The 19,737-nt window shown below is 48.0% G+C and overlaps 1 protein-coding gene across 6 annotated transcripts in view; it reads left to right on the forward strand.

The window, feature by feature from the left end:
* Window positions 1-19,737, forward strand: part of ZDHHC14 (zDHHC palmitoyltransferase 14) — a 262,933-nt gene that overhangs the window by 164,571 nt on the left and 78,625 nt on the right. For all 6 annotated transcript variants that reach the window (XM_081296611.1, XM_081296612.1, XM_081296613.1 and 3 more), the window contains one exon: window positions 445-605. In XM_081296611.1, coding sequence (XP_081152737.1) covers window positions 445-605 — 161 coding nt within the window. The remainder of the gene's footprint in view (window positions 1-444; window positions 606-19,737) is intronic.

Here is a 19,737-nt window from a genome sequence, read left to right on the forward strand (position 1 = left end):
GTCTTGTGCTGGCAGATTGTCCGAGTATTTGGACCCCAGCAGGAAAGGCCGGTTCGGATGCCCATGGTTCTAACTCATGTCTTCTGTCATGTGAGTCCAAGGGCCAGTGGGCACCGCAGACTGTAAACACCTGGTGTGTACAAAGGGCCCGTGGGTATGCACACAGCCCTGCACATCCCAGGCTGGTTGTGCCAGCAGGATCATCTCCAGCCTCTGCCAGCTGCTCTCCTGGGGAAGGAGGGTGCGGGCTGTCCCCGCTGGGGAAGGAGGGTCCGCTCGTCCACAAGAGCCAGTGGCGGAGTCCTCTAAGTGTAACTTCTTCATTTCTAAGGAACCAGTGTCACTCCTCCGGGAGGTCTTGGCGTCCTAGAAGGGGGTGCCCGCTCACTGCCCATCTAACACTGCGTTCCCTTTCTTCTCCTCCCCCTGCCCCGCCCCTGGCAGCTGTCCGTACCTAGCGGTGAAGATCACCCCCGCCATCCCCGTGGTCGGTGGCATCCTCTTCTTCTTTGTGATGGGGACCCTGCTTCGCACCAGCTTCAGTGACCCTGGAGTCCTCCCACGAGCCACGCCGGATGAGGCCGCTGACCTGGAAAGACAAATAGGTAATCCTGCCAGCCCCTGGCTTGGGTGGCCTCCCGCCTGTGCCACCCCAGTGGGCAGGACAGGCTGAGGTGCCCACGCAGGAGGGGCAGGGTGCTGACCAGTGGGAGGAGCCACCGTGAGGGGTCAGGCACGAGCAGATGGGAGGTGGGATGGGAGCTGGGGCGGAGGCTGGGTGGGGAGTGTTGAGGCCGGGGCTGCTGGCGCCGGGGCTGTGCAAGGCCCACCCGCGAGCACGGTTCTAGGTCTTTCTTTGAAGCCCCGGGTCCAGTTCTGCTCTCATGACCAGCCTCGGAGGTGACAGATCTGCAGTGGCGGTCACTGTGGCTCAGCTAGTTCCTAACAAAGTCTCCTCAGCCTGCTGTCCTGTGTATCCCTCCTGGGACCCAGCACTTCCCTTATTAGGCACAAGAACAATATATACTTGTGATGTTTATTGAGATGAATGACTCTTTTTCCTTAGAAATGAAAGCCCGAGGTTAAAATGTCTACACTAATCCATTTTGGAGGTATTTAGACAGATCCTAATTGCTCATACAATAGACTCTTGAAGCCTTTTTTTTTTTAATTAAAAAGAGTGCTTTTTCTTGCTATTTAATGCTCTTAAAATCTGCACTTGTGACTCTGGCTTTGCTGTTGAATGTCAGTCAGTTTAACCTGGGTGGCAGAGGGACTGGGATGGCTCAGCACGAACACAAAGGCCTGAGAAACCACTTGGCAGAGATACTTCCGTCCTGTTCCACGGACCTCCCTTTGCAGCCTCTACAAAAGCTAGCGAGATCCCCTTATTTATGGTGTAAGCAGATTTAAAGTGTGGCTCTTACTAGAAAGTCTCCACTCTGGTCTTACTATTCCTCAAATGCCAAAGCACAGATGTTTCCTTCCCTCAATCCCTGGCTTCATCTTTCATCCCTGTCATCTGGGAATAGAGCAGTAGTCAATCGTGGGAGCACATGCTGACATCTGCTGATACGCAGCCTTCTTGTGTCCTGAGGAGAGGAGAAGGGGAAAGGAAGAAGCAGCCGTGAGGAAGACAGTTTCCTTCCTAGCTGTTCAGTCTCGGGGCTCAGGATGAAGCTCGCCAATTCACACACAGCCTCACCTGTGATAGCACTGTCATCAGTCTGGAAGCCCATCATGGCCACCCCACATTGTTTTCCCATCAGGCAACCTCGTGAGGATGACATTATTACACCCATTTTATAAATAAGGAAACTAAGCCCCAAAGAAGGGCTTGAACGAGTGGCAGAGCTGGAGCCTAGAACCCGGGTCTCCAGGTCCCTGCCCTTGTTCTTCCCAGCTCCTTCCATCACTGGGCAGAGGGAGATCAGGCTGGTTTCCTTCAAGGGGCAGAACGAGATGCCTAGTCTATGCCACACTCCACCAGCAAGTAGCTCTGCGCAGTGCACAAGCCCAGCCACTGCGCTGAGGGTATGTGACTTCCTGCCGCTCCCCAGAGAGCAAAGGGAGCAGCTGCCAAATCAGCCAGATCAGGGACAGGTTTCCTGCCGTGGAAGTGACCAAAACATTGGGGTTCTCTGTTGCAAATGCAGATTCTAGACGCAGTCTCCTTCTGTCCTCGTTGGCACTGAGGAAGTCGAGGAGGACTGACGGTCGCAGAGGTTGATGATCCCAGAGCGGTATTTCTAGAACCGGCTGTGCCCCATTTCTAAATCCTGGGCATGGGTTCCATGAGAGAGCTGGATTGGGGGACAGCGGCCATGACCTTGGTTTACTGTGAAAGAAAGAAGAGGGACTGGGGAGGCAGGACCTTGGCAAAGCAGAATGACCCACTAGACAGACTCCTTCACACGAAGCAGAAGTTTCAGAAACAGCCATCTCGTGGTTCTGGGACTTGGCAGCGCTGAGGAGTGGCCTGTGTTCAGGGGAAACGACTGCAGGTCGGGCAATCCCGGGGGCCTGCCCGTCCTGCCTGGGCTGCCCTCCTCAGGCTGCTCTGAAGGTGGAGACCTTCTACAGACAGGGCCGCCCCGACCCCGGCTCTTCCCTCTCTGAGGGTCCAACTGGGGTCTGATGGAGCACAGAGGAGAGCCAACGCTTCCATCTGAAGACAGAACACAAGCCAACCGAGTGCCAGCAAGCAGAGTCAGGAATGCAGTAAGCCAGAGAGGAAAAGAACAAAAGTGGCAAGGCTTTAGTTACCCTGGTGAGAGACACAGAGACAAAGGCAGAGAAATGATTAAAAGTAGGAACAGCATCTCCCAGAGAAGGCGCATGAGGATCAGTAAGTAATGAAAACGCGCAGCATCTTGGCTGCCGGGGAAGCGCAGATCAGAACTCCCCCAGGCACCTCCCACTTCCCACCACTAGATGGCTCTGATCGAAAGGACTGACATGACAAACATTGGTCGGGGACGGGAGGCACTGGAACCCGCAGGCTACTGGTGGGAATGTAAAATGGCACATCCACTTTAGAGAATAGTTCCTCAAAGTCCTTCAAAAAGCTAGTTACTATATGCCTACACTCCTAGGCATAGAGCCAAGAAAAATGAAAATGTCCTCACAAAGACTTGTACATGAGTATCCACAGCAACTTGATATCGACTGATCAAAAAGTGGATGCAGGGGCTGGGGACGTGGCTCAGTGGTAGAGCACTTGCCTGGCATGGGTGAGGCACAGGGTTCGATTCTCAGCACCACATATAAATAAATAAAGATCCATTGACAACAAAAAAAATTTTTAAAAAAAGTGGACTCAACCCAATTGTCCATCAAATGATGAATTGACAATCAACATGTGGTGTAGCCACCCAATGGAATACTACTGAGCAATAAAAAGGGACAAAGTATTGATACCCTTTTTTTTAAGGTTCATGGGTGAACCTTAAAATCAACATGTTGAGTCAGGTAAGCCAGATGCAAAAGACTACATTGTGTGTTCCATTTATGTCAAATGTCCAGAAAGAACAAATCTTTAGAAAGCAAAGTAGTATCATCTGGGCGGGGCTAGGAGTACAGATGGACTGTCCCTGTAAAGAAGGAGCCTGGGGTGATGGATGTGGTCTAAAATTAGACCATGGTGATCACTGACTTGTATACTTATAGTGGGTCGCTGTTTAGTATGTAAATTATACCTCAATAGATCTGCAAAACAAGAAGGAGGGGAGGGAGAGGGGACCAAAGGAGCTGACCGGAGGGCAGGCAAGGGCTCTGGAGTCACTCCCCTGGGGCAATCCCAGCTCCTGTTCTCCAGACCTCGTCCTCTGCATCTGTCTGTAAGTGGGAGCCTCGGTGAGCATCTTGTGTGGCTCTCAGCAGGGTCCAAGGCTCATGTAACATGACCTGCTGCGTGGCGGGAGTACGGGGCAGAGCTGGAGCCACCTCGCTGGTGGCTCCTGATAGTCTTGGCGAATCTGGAGGGGGGGGTGTTCTGGGGGGGGGCGGGTGCTGCTTGGCTTCTGGCTTTGGGAAACAAGATTATGTTTCCATGAAATCTTTTTTTTTAACTTATTTTCATTTTTTTTAGTTGTAGATGAACACAATACCTTTATTTTAGTTATTTACCTTTATGTGGTGCTGAGGATCAAACTCAGCGCCTCCCACAGGCTAGTCGAGCGCTCTGCCACTGAACCCCAGTCCCAGCCCCTCCATGAAATCTTAACGCGTTTATTTTGTGCTGCCTGGGTAAAGAAGGAAAAATGAAAAATGAGGTTTGGAAACCTTTTCTTATGGGAGTTATTAATTCTAACCATCTGTTGTATCTCTCTTACTCCCAAAAGCTCAGAATAGCCACTTGGCAGCAGCCGTGTGAGTAGTTTTTTTTTTAAATTTTGCCAAGGATTTCAACAGCTCCCTGCCTCAGACTTCTGCAGAAGAGCCGGGGTCGCAGGGTCTGTCCTGCAGATCTGGAAGGGCCTTGCCCGTCTTCCTTCTGAAGGAATGTTCCCGAACTTAGGTTACAGCTGAAAAGACATCAAAGAACAGAGTGGGCTTCCAGGAAAGGCCCTGCAGGGGTCACCGGGGACCCCACGGGACACTTCAGTCTCAGAAACTCAATTTGGTCAATTCACCGAGGACGACAGATACTCAGCAACTGATTGGGGTCAGAGAAAATTGGATGAGATGCTGTGCCAGTAATCTCAGGATTGAAGCATTCCATGTCAGTTAGGTAGGGACGGGCCTACCTAGTGGCCGTGTGTCGTTTCCTCGGGTTCTCCACAATCCCGAGGATGCCAGGACCCGGGAAGCTGGCACAGAGTGGGCGGCAGGTGCCACGGGAACTGGGCCCCTTCCGCTCCCACAGCAAGGCTCAGAGCTTAGGAAACTCCCCAGACCAGGGCACCCACAGACCATGTGAGGGTCCGACCGTTGTCAGGTGGGGTGGGATCAGGTCTAGGGGAGCCAGCGGGCCTTTGAAATCTCACCTGTGCTGGGCACAAGCTGGAGGACCAGTGCCTCCCCTCGGCTCCTTGGCCAACCTGGCAGAAGCCTCTGTCCCACACCCTCTTCCTCTCTGTCCCACCCCTGCCTTCCTCCTCCTCTTGATCTCCCCTGCCGCTCCCCAGCCCCAACCTGACCAGGGTGTCACCACTCAGCAGTTCTGGTGGGATACCCGCCGCAGGGCATCTTAGGTCATTTCCTCCATTAGTCTTCGGGACGGCCTCCTGTTGGGGAGTTTAGGGTGTTCTGAACAGCAGCTTCCTGATCCGGGGAAGCTCTGGAGCCACCGTCCCAGGTTCTCCTGGGAGTGAGTGTTCTGGGACAGCAGGAAGTGCCGGTCCATCCATTGGACTTGCTGGAGTTTTTTCTCCCCGAAGACATCATCAGTCTTTATTTAAGGGTAGAAGCATTTTAATTGGAATTTTAATGACACTGATGAATTTTTGTAGAAGAAAATACTCTCTAAGGAGGATGCAATTTAAGCCAGTGTAAGACCTTAATCCATTTTCTCTATTGCAGCTAAACTATTTCCATTTCCATTTTTATTTAGCTAAAATTACTTTTATTGGAGTAATTTCTTTTCTGTGTAAAATCGGTATCCAAGATTTTTAATTGATCTAGTATTTTTAATATTATGAAAGGGACCACCATAAAATTTCTTATGGAACTTTTATTTCTTTTTTATTGGTTCTTCTTGGTTATATATGACAGGAGAATCCATTTTGACATAGTTATACAGGCATGTCTTGTTCTAATTCAGACCCCAGGACCTCTCCTTCCCTTCCCTCTTCCCACTCCCTGCCCCCTTCCCACTATTGATCTTTCTGCCATTTATCTGTGGTTATTTTTAAAATTAACTTCTTGTGCATGAACACAACGGTGAGGCTCACTGTGGTATATTCCCGTATGTACATAGGAAAGTTACGTCCACGTCATTCCACTGTCCCCTCCTGTCCATTCATTTCCTGTTGAGAGCCACAGCTGAAGGGGCCCCAGCAAACTTCTAGCTGCTAACTGATTGGCTCCTCTGCGGTGATGCTCATTGGGCTGTTTCGCTGCCCTTTCAGACTACGGAGCTGCTCCTTGGGGGACTTTTTTTGGCTCCGCCCACGCGTGACCCAGCCAATTGACCTCAAGAGCAGGAGGAGTGGGGGAGGTTGAGAGGCTTGTGGGAAGCCGGTGGTGGCAGTTGGGCTCTGAGGGTTTTTCCTGAGGAGCTGTGTGGTGTGGTGTGGTGTGTGTGTGTGTGTTCTAAAAATAAAGTTTGTTTCTTTTGACAAGTGGCTTCTGAATAGTGCCCAGCCAGACTGCGGCAATTTCCTTTTGTCTAATCTACTGAACTTCTACTCTCTGTCTCCCCTTGTTGTAGGTTAGTATCCACATGTCAGAGAGAACATTCAGCCTTTGTTTTTTTGGAGATTGGCTTAGTTCACATAGTATGATATATTCCAGTTCTAACCATTTACCAGCAAATGTCATAATGTCATTCTTTTTTTGTGGCTGAGCAATATTCCATTGTATATATGTACCACATTTTCTTTATCCATTCACCTGTTGAAGGGCACCTGGGTTGGCTCCAGAGCTTAGCTATTGTGGACTGAGCTACTATAAACATTGATGTGGGGGCATCACTGTAGGATTTATACTGCAGCAATTTTTCTTGCTGATTCAATTTTCTACTATGTGAAGTGTTTGGGTTTTGGATTTTTTTTTTAGCCATTATTAGTTTCAGATTGTGTTGATTATTTATGTTGATACTATTCACCATAAATTTTCCCTAAAATTTGATGGTTTCATTCATTTTTTACCTAAGGAGTGTTGTGTTGGCTGTGACTGATCTGTGTTGAAATCTCCCAAATACCATGAGGTCACTTTGGGTGCTGTACACTCGTTGTCCATACTGGTGGTTACACATCCCCCCCACATTGGCAGGTCAAAATGGCAGGTGTTCTAGGTGACTACTTTGATAGCTCTTTCTTTTCAGAAGGTGACATTTTCTGATCAGGTTCCCCAATTCTTATTTGTATCTTCCCACTCACCTCCAAAAAACACCACAATTTATCTCTGTGTATAATGTTCACAGTGATCACCTGGGCATCTCATACACATTCAACTAGTCCCCCGCGCTCTGTCCAGAGTCAGATGACACCTGCCTCTGAGGCTCCCTTCTGTCTTCACTGTCCTCTCTCCCCTGCGTGCTCTTGCCAGAGATGTTAGGCTGTCACTTAAGGAGCGTTAGGACTTTCTCACCTGTGCCCATGAACTAGAATGTTCTCTGCACCTTTCCTGTGTCTTTGAGAGGTTGGCTTCTTGGGTGGTGATGAGCAGGCAGGACAGGGTCCTAGCTAATGTTCCTGTGCGCTGCTCTCACATGGGACCCTCTTGTCCTGTGCTGTCTCAACCCACCCAGCAGCCCTCCATGATCTGCAGACGCTGTTGACATCCCTGTTTTATTTGTGAGGAAGCCAGTGCTCAGAAAGTGGTTGCCAGGGGTGGTCTGGCCAGAGCTGGGCATCCTGCTGTGCTCCATCTGTGCTCACACCCACTCCCTTAGCTGCTGCCCCTCCTGCCCCATCCTGTTGGCATGGGAACCAGGCCCTGAACAGGGGGTTTTCTGGGCTCCCTGGACAGGGCACCTCCCTCTCCCCTGGATGGTATTCTCCCTTTCTGCAGATGGCAGGCAGTGCATCCAACCCTCTGACTTCCCTGTGCCCCTGGCTGACTCTCGGGCACAAGCACTGCTCAGGCACGGAGCGTGGGGTCAGCATCCACAGCCAGAGGCCTGATGCTAGAGTCCTGGCCCCAGAGGCTGGAGGAGGAGGCCCCGCAGGAAGAGCCCGGCAACCCAGCTGCCCTCTCAGAGCTGCCTGGAGATATTGAGGGCTTTTGTCCTGTGGTGACCTCTCTGCTGTCTGCGTGTTCTGTGGAGTTTGTGAAGGAGCTTAGGCAAGGAGATTGGGGAGCCTTCCATGCTGGGTACCCCCTGGGGGAGACCAAAGCTTTGGAAGAAAATAACATCCTAGGAAGAGGAAGGGCAGAAGGGGGAGGAAATGAAAGGAAAGGAAGAAGGTAGATTTCTTGTTTGGAGGAAAATGCTAGAACCATCCAGCATGTATTGGTGCCAGGGAAGAGTAGGCAGTTAATCTCCCACACAAATGCAGGGTGGGGGCTCAGAATGTCAAAAATCTTGATTGTCTCTTTAAAAAAAAATCCAAGCAAAGTGGAAACCAGATGTCACAACTCAAAATTATGGTATTTGGGGAAATACCACAAGGTTTTGAAGAGTCTGGTTCTGAGGGAAAGAAGGAGCCAGAGATTTTGTTTTCCACAGACTCCCCACCCCGAATGTCTCTCTTAATAAAGGTCAAGGTTTGACTTGCATATAGGCACCTCGTTCAGATGCAGCACGTTTCTAACAGAATAAGCTCCTCCTTAAAAGCAATAACGGTTCTGCGATTCAGATAGGGGCAGGTCTCTCTGTCTCTCTCTCAGCACCAGTGTCACTGCCTACAGAGTTGTGTTAAATCAGCACAGTGACGGCACAGAGCAGTGTAGACGTGCTTTGCTAAAAAATAGAGATGTGCTGTGGTTGTACTAGGTTCTCACGTCCAAAGCCATCAACGGGGAGGATGCTGCAAGAACCAGGGTTAGGAGGAGGTGGACCCCAAGAGCAGTGGGGGACGGCTGCAAGCATGGGGAGAAGAGGTCAAGTGCCACGACAGGAGCAGAACAGTTGGGACCCGTGGGTCAAGAGCATGGTCCAAAGTAGGCTCAAGCGCTCTGGAGCAGGCTGGTGGAAATCCGAGACCCACCTTGCCATCCAGAGGTACTGAAGGGTTGGCTTCCTCCGTGGCGTGTGGCAGCTCCCTGTGCCCAGGGACTGTCTTCCTCCAGGAGTGCTGGTCATGGGCAGTGCGCCAAGTCACAGGACATTCCAGCCTGAAGAGACCTCAGCCATCACAGAGATCCTCCTGGGCCGCTCCTCTGGTTTACAGATGAGTAAACTGAGGCTCAGAGAGAGAGAGAGGGAGAAACCTGCCCGTGCTCACATGGAGCTAACGGTGATAGGCTCAGGACACTGACTCTGGGGTCTGACTCCAAGTCCAGGTGTTTTTCTTCTAAACAGAATCTCTAAATCCTTGCTGCTCAAAGTGAGGTGCTTGGAACAGCAGCATCCACAATGCCTGGGGGCAGGTTAGAAATGCAGGCTCTCAGGCCCCAGTCCACCTATAGACCAGGACCGCACTTACAAGATGGCAGGTATCACAGAAAAGCTGAGGCACAGAGCCCTGCGGCTGCCCATTGCCCACCTGGTGACTTCCTCTTGACCGTCAGAGTCCATCTCCTCTCCAATTCTCAGGACTTCCTTATTTTCAGGAGTTCAGCAAACTACAAATTTGAATACTGGGTTTAATAACCTCCCTCCCTGAAGTACCTGTGAGATGAGCGGCATCTTATGCCTTATTGTTACTTGTTTAAAATAATCATATTAATAAAGACCTTCTCTTCAGATAGTGTTTGCATATTTCAGAGCCTATATAAGTATTATCAGTAAAGTATATGGTTATGAGCACAGAATCTGTATCTTGATCGGCTGAGCCTGAATCCTAACTTTGCACTTCCTATGGTATCTTCTCTAGGCCTCACTTTCAGTGTCTGTAAAGGAGACCTGCTACGTGCAAAGATCTATTCTAGTGTTCTTATTCTGAAATAAATTCTTCTTTCTCCTTTGCTTCACTGCAAAAATTCAGGAACTGAAATACTTGGGAAGGTTGTCTAGCTGGCTCAACTGCTTAAACAGAAGGAATGACGTGGTCTGTTCATTTTAGAATGCAAACCTACATACGCACCCATGTGAATTCAGTAAGCAAAAAGTGGGTACTGCGAAATAAGTAAGATATTTAAATGACTCATTGCCTATTACTGTCGTTAGCAGTTTAACTGGCAGGCTTGGAGGATAATGTGAGGTGATCAAGCAGCAGCCCTGTTGAGTGAGGGAAGGAGTCAGTCAGTCAGTCAGTAAGGCTTTAGCGGGAAGCCAAAGACTTCGTCCAGGTCAGCAGGTGGGTAAAAGGGGCTCAGGAACAGCGATCTGACCACGGGTAAGCATGCTGGGTGTGCTGAAGGAGGGGAGGCAAGATTGGCTTTTCAGGAGAGAATCTCCTAGAGGTGGCTGATCCCCACAGAGGACAGGCTCTTCATGCTGGGGAAGCGAGAGACTCTTTAAATTCCAAATATAAAGGTGGCATGCTCAGGAGTAAGAGGAAGCAAAGGGCATCTTGAGGATGGAGGAAGGCGACCAGGTAAGCAGGGGTGAGGGGCCACTGGGAGCAGCCAGAGCAGGCCGGGCAGGGGCCGCATGGTGGGAAAGGAGGACGGGCCTCGCTGGGCACCAGAGGCAGTGGAATAGGTAAGAGGAGCTGTAGCCAGAGAAGCCATGGGTCCTGCAGCCCCTCTTGGCAGAGCTTGTTCTTAACTGAAGGGAGCCGACCCACTCTCCCACACTGCGGGGCAGCTCCTGATGTTGGGGGGGATGGGACTTGGCCAAGAGCCACCTGCCAACAACACACTCACCATGTCCCTGATGATTCTAACCTGCTGTTGTTCAAGAAAAGACTGTTGAGGGCGTTGGTAAAATGCGAAGGCAGACTCTACCCAGGGAGACCAGATAGGAGATGGTGGCCAGTGTGGTGAGGTTGCCCAGTAGGGAAGAGACACCAGGCCCAACCCCAAACACAAGGAAGGGTGGTAGGACCAGGGTGCGGCTCAGTGGGTAGAAACGGCTAAAGGGAGAAGTCGAGGTGAAGGGCCGTTCTGGCTCCACCAGCTGGCAGGATTCTGGCGGAAGGCAGGCCAGGTGGTCAGATGTTCCCTAGGGAGGTAAGGCCTGAGGAACCCCCTCAGAGGGACCAGATATCTAGGAGGGGGTTGACTTGGCAGGATTCTTGCTAACACTGGACAATGCAGAAGCCCAAAGTCAGGGCCTATTTGAGAAGAGTGATCAGAGGAGGCTGAGTAGAGCTTCGTCAAGAGAGTCTGTGTCATCGCAGATGCCCTGTGTCACTTAGGTGCTCGCCCGCTCTGTGAACAAGGGACGCTGTGAGGTGTCATCTGTGGGTCTGTGATTAAACTCTGCCACAGTCCTCACCCTCTGGGACTCGCCAGGGACCGCACCCCCACGCCCTTTGCCTTCCGGCCTTCCTCAGCCCCCTGTGCCGAGGGAGGGGAGGGGCTGACAGCCTTTGTGAGGGCTGTATCTCCCTTCCCTTCTGGAAGGGGAACTTGGTACCTTGAAAACCTTGTAGGTTAACTGTTTGTTTTTGTTTCTGGCAGATAAGTTCTGAGGTTAGGAATCGTTGCCTAAGAACTCGAGTCGGTTAGCTTCTGCTGTGTGGTGCAGTTGGATGTGGGCAGTCCTGGGAATGGCTTGCAGCCTAGAGAGAAGAAAGGGCTCAGGGTGGGCTTCCTAGGAAGACTGAGGGGTCATCCCACAAGGGCACTTCCTACCACCATGTTCATAAGGAAAAAATTCTTCCAATTTCCACTTATACAAATTTACTCCCAAGGCTCCTATTTGGCTTCTATAGCTGGAAAGAAGTGGAGAACATTTCTTTGGAAATTGTAGATAACACTTTCCAGGAGAAAACAGAAGTCCATGTGGATGTATGCCAAATTATTTACCCTCACAATTTGGAATGTGCACTTTTTAAAAATCTCTTTATTTTCCTTGAGAATAGACACTTGATCCCTGAGTGAGTGAATAGGTGAGTTGCTCTTTACACATAAAAAAATAAATAGAATAAAAACCGGTTTGAATCCTCTGAAGCCCTCACAAAACTGATATGTGACACACTTGGAGAGAGACTGAAAGGCAGGCATGACCACTAGAAATATAACACAAGTCATGTATGTAATTGCGCATTTTATAGCAGTGATATTTTTAAAGTGAGAGAGGAATAGAAAAAACAATCATGAAATTCATTTGGAAAAATAAGAGGCCCAGAATAGCCAAAGCAATCCTTAGTGAGAAAAGTGAAAGAGGAGGCATCACAAAACCAGATCTTAAATTATACTACAGAGTTCTAGTAACAAAAAACAGCATGGTATTGATACCAAAACAGACAGGAAGACCAACGGAACAGAATAGAAAACACAGAGTCATACCAACATAAATACAGCAATCTTATACTAAAAGAAGGTGCCATAAACATACATTGGAGAAAAGATAGTCTCTTCAATAAATGGTGCTGGGAAAACTGGAAATCCATATGTGGTAGAATGAATTGAACCCTATCTCTCATCCTGCACAAAACTCAACTCGATTGGATCAAGGATCTAGGCATTAGACCAGAGAACCTGCACCTACTAGAAGATAAAATAGGTGCCACTCTCCATCATGTTGGTTTAGGAACCGACTTCCTTAACAAAACTCCTAAAGCACAAGAAGTAAAATCAAGAATCAATAAATAGGATGGTATTAAACTAAAACGCTTCTTCACAGCAAAGGAAACAATCAAGAACATGAACAGAGAGCCTAGAGAATGGGGGAAAATTTTTACTGCCTGCACCTCAGATAGAGCATTAATCTCCAAGATATACAAAGAACTCAAAAAACTTAACACACACACACACACACACACACACACACACACACAAAATGAATGGGCAAAGGAACTGAAAAGACACTTCACAGAAGAAATACAAGTGGTCAAAAAATATATGAAAAGAATGTTCAACATCTCTAGTAATTAGAGAAATGCAAATTAAAACTACACTGAAATTCCATCTCAGCCCAGTCAGAATGGCAATTATCAAGAATACAAGCTATAGGGCTGGGGCTGTAGCTCAGTGGCAGAGTGCCTGCCTAGCATGTGTGAGGCACTGAGTTCAATCCTTAGCACCACATAAAAATAAAACAAAAGGTATGTTGTTCATCTACAACTATAAAAAAAATTTTAAAAAGAATACAAGCAACAATAAATGTTAGCAAGGATGTGGAGGAAAAAGTACACTCATTCATTGCTGGCATGACTGCAAATTGGTGCAACCACTCTGGAAAGCAGTATGGAGATTCCTTAGAAAGCATGGAATAGAACCACCATTTGACTCAGTTATCCCACTCCTCCGTTTATACCCAAACAAAATTGGCATACTACAGTGACACAGGCACATCAGTGTTTATAGCAACCCAATTTATAATAGCTAAACTATGGAACCAGCCTAGGTGCCCTTCAACAGATGAATGGATTTTAAAAATGTGCTATATATACACAATTACTCAGCCATAAAGAAGAATGAAATTATGGCATTTTCCAGTAAATGGATGGAACTGGAGACTATCATGCTAAGTGAAATAAACCAATACCAAAAACCAAAGGCCAAATATTCTCTCCGATATGTAAAAGCTAACCCACAACAAGGGAGAGAAAGATTAGGAATTCTTTGGATAGACAAAGGGGAATGAAGGAAAGAGTGGGGGAAGGGAATAGAAAAGATAGTACAATTAATTGGACATAATTTTCCTATGTTTATATATGAACACATGACCAGTGTAACTCCAGTCATACTTTATACACACACACACACACACACACACACACACACTATGTGAAAATGCACTCTACTCCTCACATATATCTAGAAAGAACAAATTTTTAAAAGTAAGAAAGGAATAAGTGAGATTAATTTTGAAGCCATTATTTCAATGCATATGTAATATCAAAAGTACTAATGTAATACTTCATGCTCTGTGTGTGTGTGTGTGTGTGTGTGTGTGTGTGTCTGTCTGTCTGTCTGTGCAAGCTGAATTTCCAAAATCTGGTGTATTGTGTACTTACAGTTATCCTTCATTCTGAACTGGCCATATATTTCAAGTGCTCAATAGAGTAGTCACATGTGACTAGTGGCCACCATGTTGGACCACTCAGTTTTAGGTCCAAATAATTGGACCTGAATAATTATTGGAATATCTCAGATTTGTCCACGTTGGTTACTTTGTTTTGGATCATTTGAAAGAAAAAATGGGAAGAATGGTTTTTAACTTTATCATTCTTTGTTTTTGATTTTGAAGGAGAGCTTCATTGATGTGGTCATCCATTCGCCCACTCATTCAACCTATGTTTGTTGAGGGCTAGCCAGGTACTAAGCTCTATGGTAACAGCAACTCATGTTGTTGCTGTTGCTCTTGTTTTATTTCTGTCAATATAATTGTGAAGTTATAAACAATGGGATCATCTGAGATATCTAAACAGACTCATTTATTGCTCATCAACGTGGTCTGATTCCAGACCATTCAATTAGATCATCGGTTCTTCAATCTGAGCATGCATCAGAACCAGCTGGGAGTCTGTTAAAACGCAGACTGCAGAGCCACCCCCAGGGGTTCTGAATCAGATCTGGGGCAGGGCCAAGGCTCTGCATGTCCAGCAAGGCTCCAAATGATGCTGATGCTGCCGGTCTGGAGGCCACACTTTGAGAACCACTGGATGGGAGTGGTTTCTCCTTTAAGATCCGTTACCTTTTATTTAGTCCACAAGCCTGGAGGCAGAGTCAAGGGTCCCTGGAGTTGAGCAATCACAGGATTCATGTCTGTGGGGGATTCTTTGGGCGATAGGTAAGGCCCCTTCCCAGTGGTCTGTTTTCTAAGTTACAGGTGTAGTGATGAATGGGAAATTCCTTGAGAAACTTATTTAGGGACTTTACCAGGGATTGAATGAACTGGTGTGGAGTCATCTCAGGGAAGCTTCCCACATTTCTCCCTTGGGGACCAGCATTGCAGATGATGGCCTCGCTGAGCCTCCATGGTCAGTCAGTTAAGGCTCAGTCCCTTGGGCTCCATCTGCACTCCTTTCTGCGTCATGGGCACAGCAGGACACCTGTCTATGAATTCTGCCCGCAGAGGTGCGAGTGGGAGCAGCAGCCTTTCTCCCCATTGTACAGCTATCATTTTTGTGGGACACCAGGTGACAGACCAGGTGACAGACCAGGTGACAGTTGCAGAGGTGATTTTCCAGGGTCCTTGTTCTTTTCACTCATGCCTGAAATGACTTGACATCAATTTTAGATTATTTGGATGAGCCTCTTTCCCATGACATTTCCCTTCTTTAAAAAAAAAAAAAAGCACTCATTTTTCTCTTAGATGCAGATAACAAGTTTTTGATGTCATACATGATTTTGATCCTGTGAATGCCATCAAAAGGTCAAGTTCTTAGAAGAGACAGAAAAGAGAAACTGGAAGCCAAGGGTTTCCTGCAGAATTGTGGTTAGACACTGGTGGGAGGCTGTCTGAACCACCCACACCCACATCCCCGTCCCTCTTGCTACCATACCATCTGTCCTGTAGCTGGAGAAACTTTTGGTTGGGGAATGACAGAGACTTTTGCAATTTTCTCTCAATGAGCACAGAATGTTTCTAACATTTATGTGGTTGTTTGGGGTTTTTTATTTTTATTTTTTATTTTTTTAATCTTGCAATGATATATCCCAAGCACTTAATGAAAAAACATTTCTGGCTGGTTGTTTAGTTTTAAAAAAATTAACTAAACAGTTCCTCAGTTTATTTAAGCATGGCACTATCTTAGGTACCAAGGATAATCAAAAGCACTCTAACTGGGGGCTAGCTTACATCCATGAGACCACAAACAGCTTTTGTTTAACAGCAGAGGAACACAGTAGGGACAAATCACATGACTCAGGGTTTGCCACCTCTGCTCTGCTGCCAGGTGGTTCTCGGTGAGGTGCATCCTGCATGTTGTAGGACATTTAGCAGCATCACTGCGCACGAGAACTGTGACAAGAGAATCATGTCCTAACACACCCAAATGGCCCTGGGGAGCAAAATCCCCCTCAGTTGAGAACCACTGCTGTAATGTCAGCCGAGTTTGTGAGGGTCAAAGGGACATGTGCCTGGGAGAGGATCACAAGAGGTTAAGCAGAGTTCTCTAGAGAAAGAGAATCCGTGCTGGATCTCAAGAGGCACGAAGGATGTGAATTGCCTGCAGAGATGGCACTGGGGTGGGATTGGCTACCAGAGCAGAGATGTTCTTTCAGAAACTAACGACTGAAGAGAGACCCAAACTAGAGCCCTTCAGCTGACATGGGGGTGTGTATAGCGAATGGGTGATAATTAGTGAATTTGGTCAGTGTTATGTCGGAGTAATAGCTACTCAAGCCAGATATCAGCAAACAAGAAGACAGAACTAGGACAGAAAGAGATTGGCTAGCATCTGTATAGCACCGACTGTATGCCAGGCACGGTTTTAATGTTACATGTTAATTCAATCCTCCCAACACCACCTGAGGTGGGTGCCATTATTATTCTTATTTTACAGCCAGAGAAACTGTCCTTTCCAGGCATGGAAGGGACCAGTTACTTCCCCAGACCTCTCACCTTTAGCCCCCTGCTCGGCTGCTCAGCCATGCTCTTACAACCTCACTGGATCCAGGTTTCCAGGTTAAGCAGGGCCAGGGTGATGGTATTCTGTCCCCAGCGGGCAGGAACTGGTCTGGAGTCCAAGTGGCCAAGCAAGGTTTGAGAGGAATGAAAACACTGACCTTCATCCATAACCAAGTCAGGAATTTGCATGAAGAGTCATATTTCATGGAAAAGCAGGAGATGAGGCTCCACCCAGAGAATTCAGTTCCAGAGGCTCGGGACTCCAACAGGGAGGGTCAGCTGCTAGGAAGCAGAGGTTGTGAGGAGCAGCAAGGTGAGGCAAGGGCAGGCCTGGGCCTGGCTGGGTCAGGGTGGGAAGAGCTGCCTTTCTCTGGGGAACAGGTCAGGGGTGGGCCATGCAGGCCTCTGGAGCTAAAGCGCCCTGGCTCCGTGAGTGGAGCCAGCAAGAGGTGGGTGTGACAAGAAGCAAAGTTTGGGGTGACAGGGAGACTTGGCTAAAAGATGGAGCTGGGTCTGTGTCCAGGAACTGGACAAAAGGGTGCCCTCAGTGAGAGATGGACATAGCAGCATGGGGAGGGCCTGGCACCTGGAGACAGTGGCTGGACCCTGAGTCCACTGTTCACAGTGCGTGATCAGAGCAGGTGCCTTGGCCCTCCGGCCTCAGAGTCCCCTTGAACAAGGGCAGTAGAACATGCCCGGGTCCCTGAGGGTTTAAATGAGACCCTGGGTGTAGCCCATCACCACGGCGCCAAAGGGAGATATCCTAGGGGCCATGGGAGCAGCCGGAGAGGGACAAACTAGGGCCAAACCAGGCAGGGACTAGGTTGCAGCCGGGCCCCAGGGAAGGAACGCGTCGGCCTGGACCGTGGCTCTGGGGGATGCACGATGCTGCTAGCATTCGCAGGCCTGCCTGTTGTGATAGGAGGGCAAGGAAGCCTTGCTTTTGCTGTGTGAGGATCCTAGAACTTTGGTGGCTCATCACATGGTCTTCAAATGGATTGACCTGTTGGGCTGGAGTGGATTTTGCCATTGGCCATGCTGAGCAGTTGGATGCATGCCCAGTTGGGTTGTGTTAGACTGAAGAATGAGATAAAGACAAAATGTTATTTTACGGGCAGGACTTTGGTTGTTATTATTTGCAATTTGAGCTCTAAAAAGAGCTTTAGCATCAAGACGCTTGAGGAGTTTGGGCACATCTCTAGTCAGTGGGGTCCAGTCCTGACCTCAGTCTTCCCAGGGTCATTCCCACACCACAGAGCAAAGTGTGAATGGTTGCACTGGCCAACTATTCAGGGTACTGGGACACCCCTTTCCCATGGCCACCCCAATAAACAGCATGCAAATAGTGATCGTCCACTGATTTCCTGTGAATTCCAATGAATGTTTTTGATTGCCTAAACCGGCCTGTCCAATAAACATAATGTGAGCCACAAATGACAGACACATGTGTAAGTTAAATTTTCCAGTAGCAACTTGATAGACACAAAAAGGAGCAGACAAAGCCAATTTAAGTGGTATGTTGTATTGAATCCAATTATTCAAAGTCTTTTCATTTGAAATATGATCAATAATAGGTAGTTTACATCCTACTTTTTTGTACCAAGTCTTTGAAATTGGGTGTGTATTTTATACTTAAAACACATCCCCATTCAGTCTAGCCATATTTCAAGTTCTTAAGAGCCATACGTGGCTGGTGGCACCATCCTGGGCAGTTCCCAACTAAATTCCTGACTGTGATGCCGATGGTCCAGGAAAAGCTGACAATGACTCTGAGCTTGGGGACACTTGTTTCCCCCTGATTCCTGGTGCTAGGTGTACAAGATGCCAGTTTTTGATTCATTCCCCACCTCAGCATTACTGTAAAGAGATTATTTAAAACCAATGATCACCCATAGAGCCCACCTCTGGGCCACTAGGGACAAGAGCAGCCAATCAAGAGGGCTGACATTCAGCCACATGTAAGTCTAAAGGAAAAGAAAACCAATCATTTTGGCACAGAAGTGGAATCCCAGTTTGTGGGAAGGAGGAATTTCTAATATAAGAAAGGCAATGGCCATCAATAAAGAAGGACTGGATTCGGGCTACTGCAATAAACACTCGAAATTCTTCTGTGTGGGATCCGCATCTCAGACCCATGAAGTTCCATTTTTCTGCTTGACAGCACACAGGATGACTATAAGACAAAAATTATTGGAATGACTTTTTGCAAAAATCACCAGCTGAGCTTTGAGGGTAAAAAAAAGGTAACGAAGTTCAACCATGGTGGAGACTTCTGTCTGTCCTAGCCAAGCCCAGAGCAGGGGAGGAGTCTGCAGGAGCAGAAAACATCTGGCCCGCAGGCAGGGCTGCTCAGTTCCTGTCCTCCACCTCTCTGCCAAGTCCAATCCTACTCCTGACGCTACAGCTCAACACACCTACAGCGATGACTGAGGGCTTCCCCCGGCTTCCCTTGACACCCTCCTGAGATAAAAGCAGTTAACGATGGCTCTTCCCTGGTGATAAATGGCTGTTGGTTTTCTTTCATCAATATTTTAATGACTATTTGCACATTTTGGCAATAAGGGATCCAGAGCCTGGCGGTGGGTGCAGAGACAGATTGCAGAGGTGACTCAGGAGGATTCGGCTGGCCGTCAATGCAACACCAACCCCCGTGATAAGTGGGTTTCAGTCCCACACCTGGCTGCCTGGCAGGCTTTTGAAGCAGGTGTATGAGCAACTCCACCGGCCTACCCCTCTGATGCTGTCTTTTCCGAGACAGCTTTGCTGCCCAGCAAATGCACAGAGAAACCTCCATCCAAACCTTGCCTCTTTGCCTGAGGAGGATTGTCCCCTATGTGCCTGTGTTAGTAGAAAGCAACTGCCACAGCAGGCACAGCCCAGGTCTGCTGGGGAGAGCTACACCACTGTGCAATCCAGATGGCACCTGCTTGGAAGAAAAGTACCACTCCCTGGACACGTCCCCAATTCTCAGTTAAGATCACGTTCACATTGTGGGTCCTCTCTTCTGTTCTTCCCCATTTTGAGCTTCCAATTGTCATGATTATTATTTTGAAGTTATACCAGTTGTAAATGTTATGCCCAAACAAAATGTTTGGAAGAAAAACTCCTACCTACCTGAGGATGGTAGAGAGAAAAATTAGGAACTGTCTTTCCATATTGAATCAAGATTTAGAAATGAATGCTGGAAACCAAAATGATAGGGATGCAGGCAGGAAACTGAAGCTTACCTGAAGTAAATATGAAGATGCTCATTATAGAATTATTTATAGTAGTACAAAAGTTAGAAGCATCTTCAATGCATAACAGTAAGAAAAGGGTAATGAAATGCAGCAAACGTC

Source organism: Spermophilus citellus, assembly GCF_964194105.1.
Source record: "Spermophilus citellus genome assembly, chromosome: 5".
In the NCBI taxonomy this organism is placed as follows: Eukaryota; Metazoa; Chordata; class Mammalia; order Rodentia; family Sciuridae; genus Spermophilus; species Spermophilus citellus.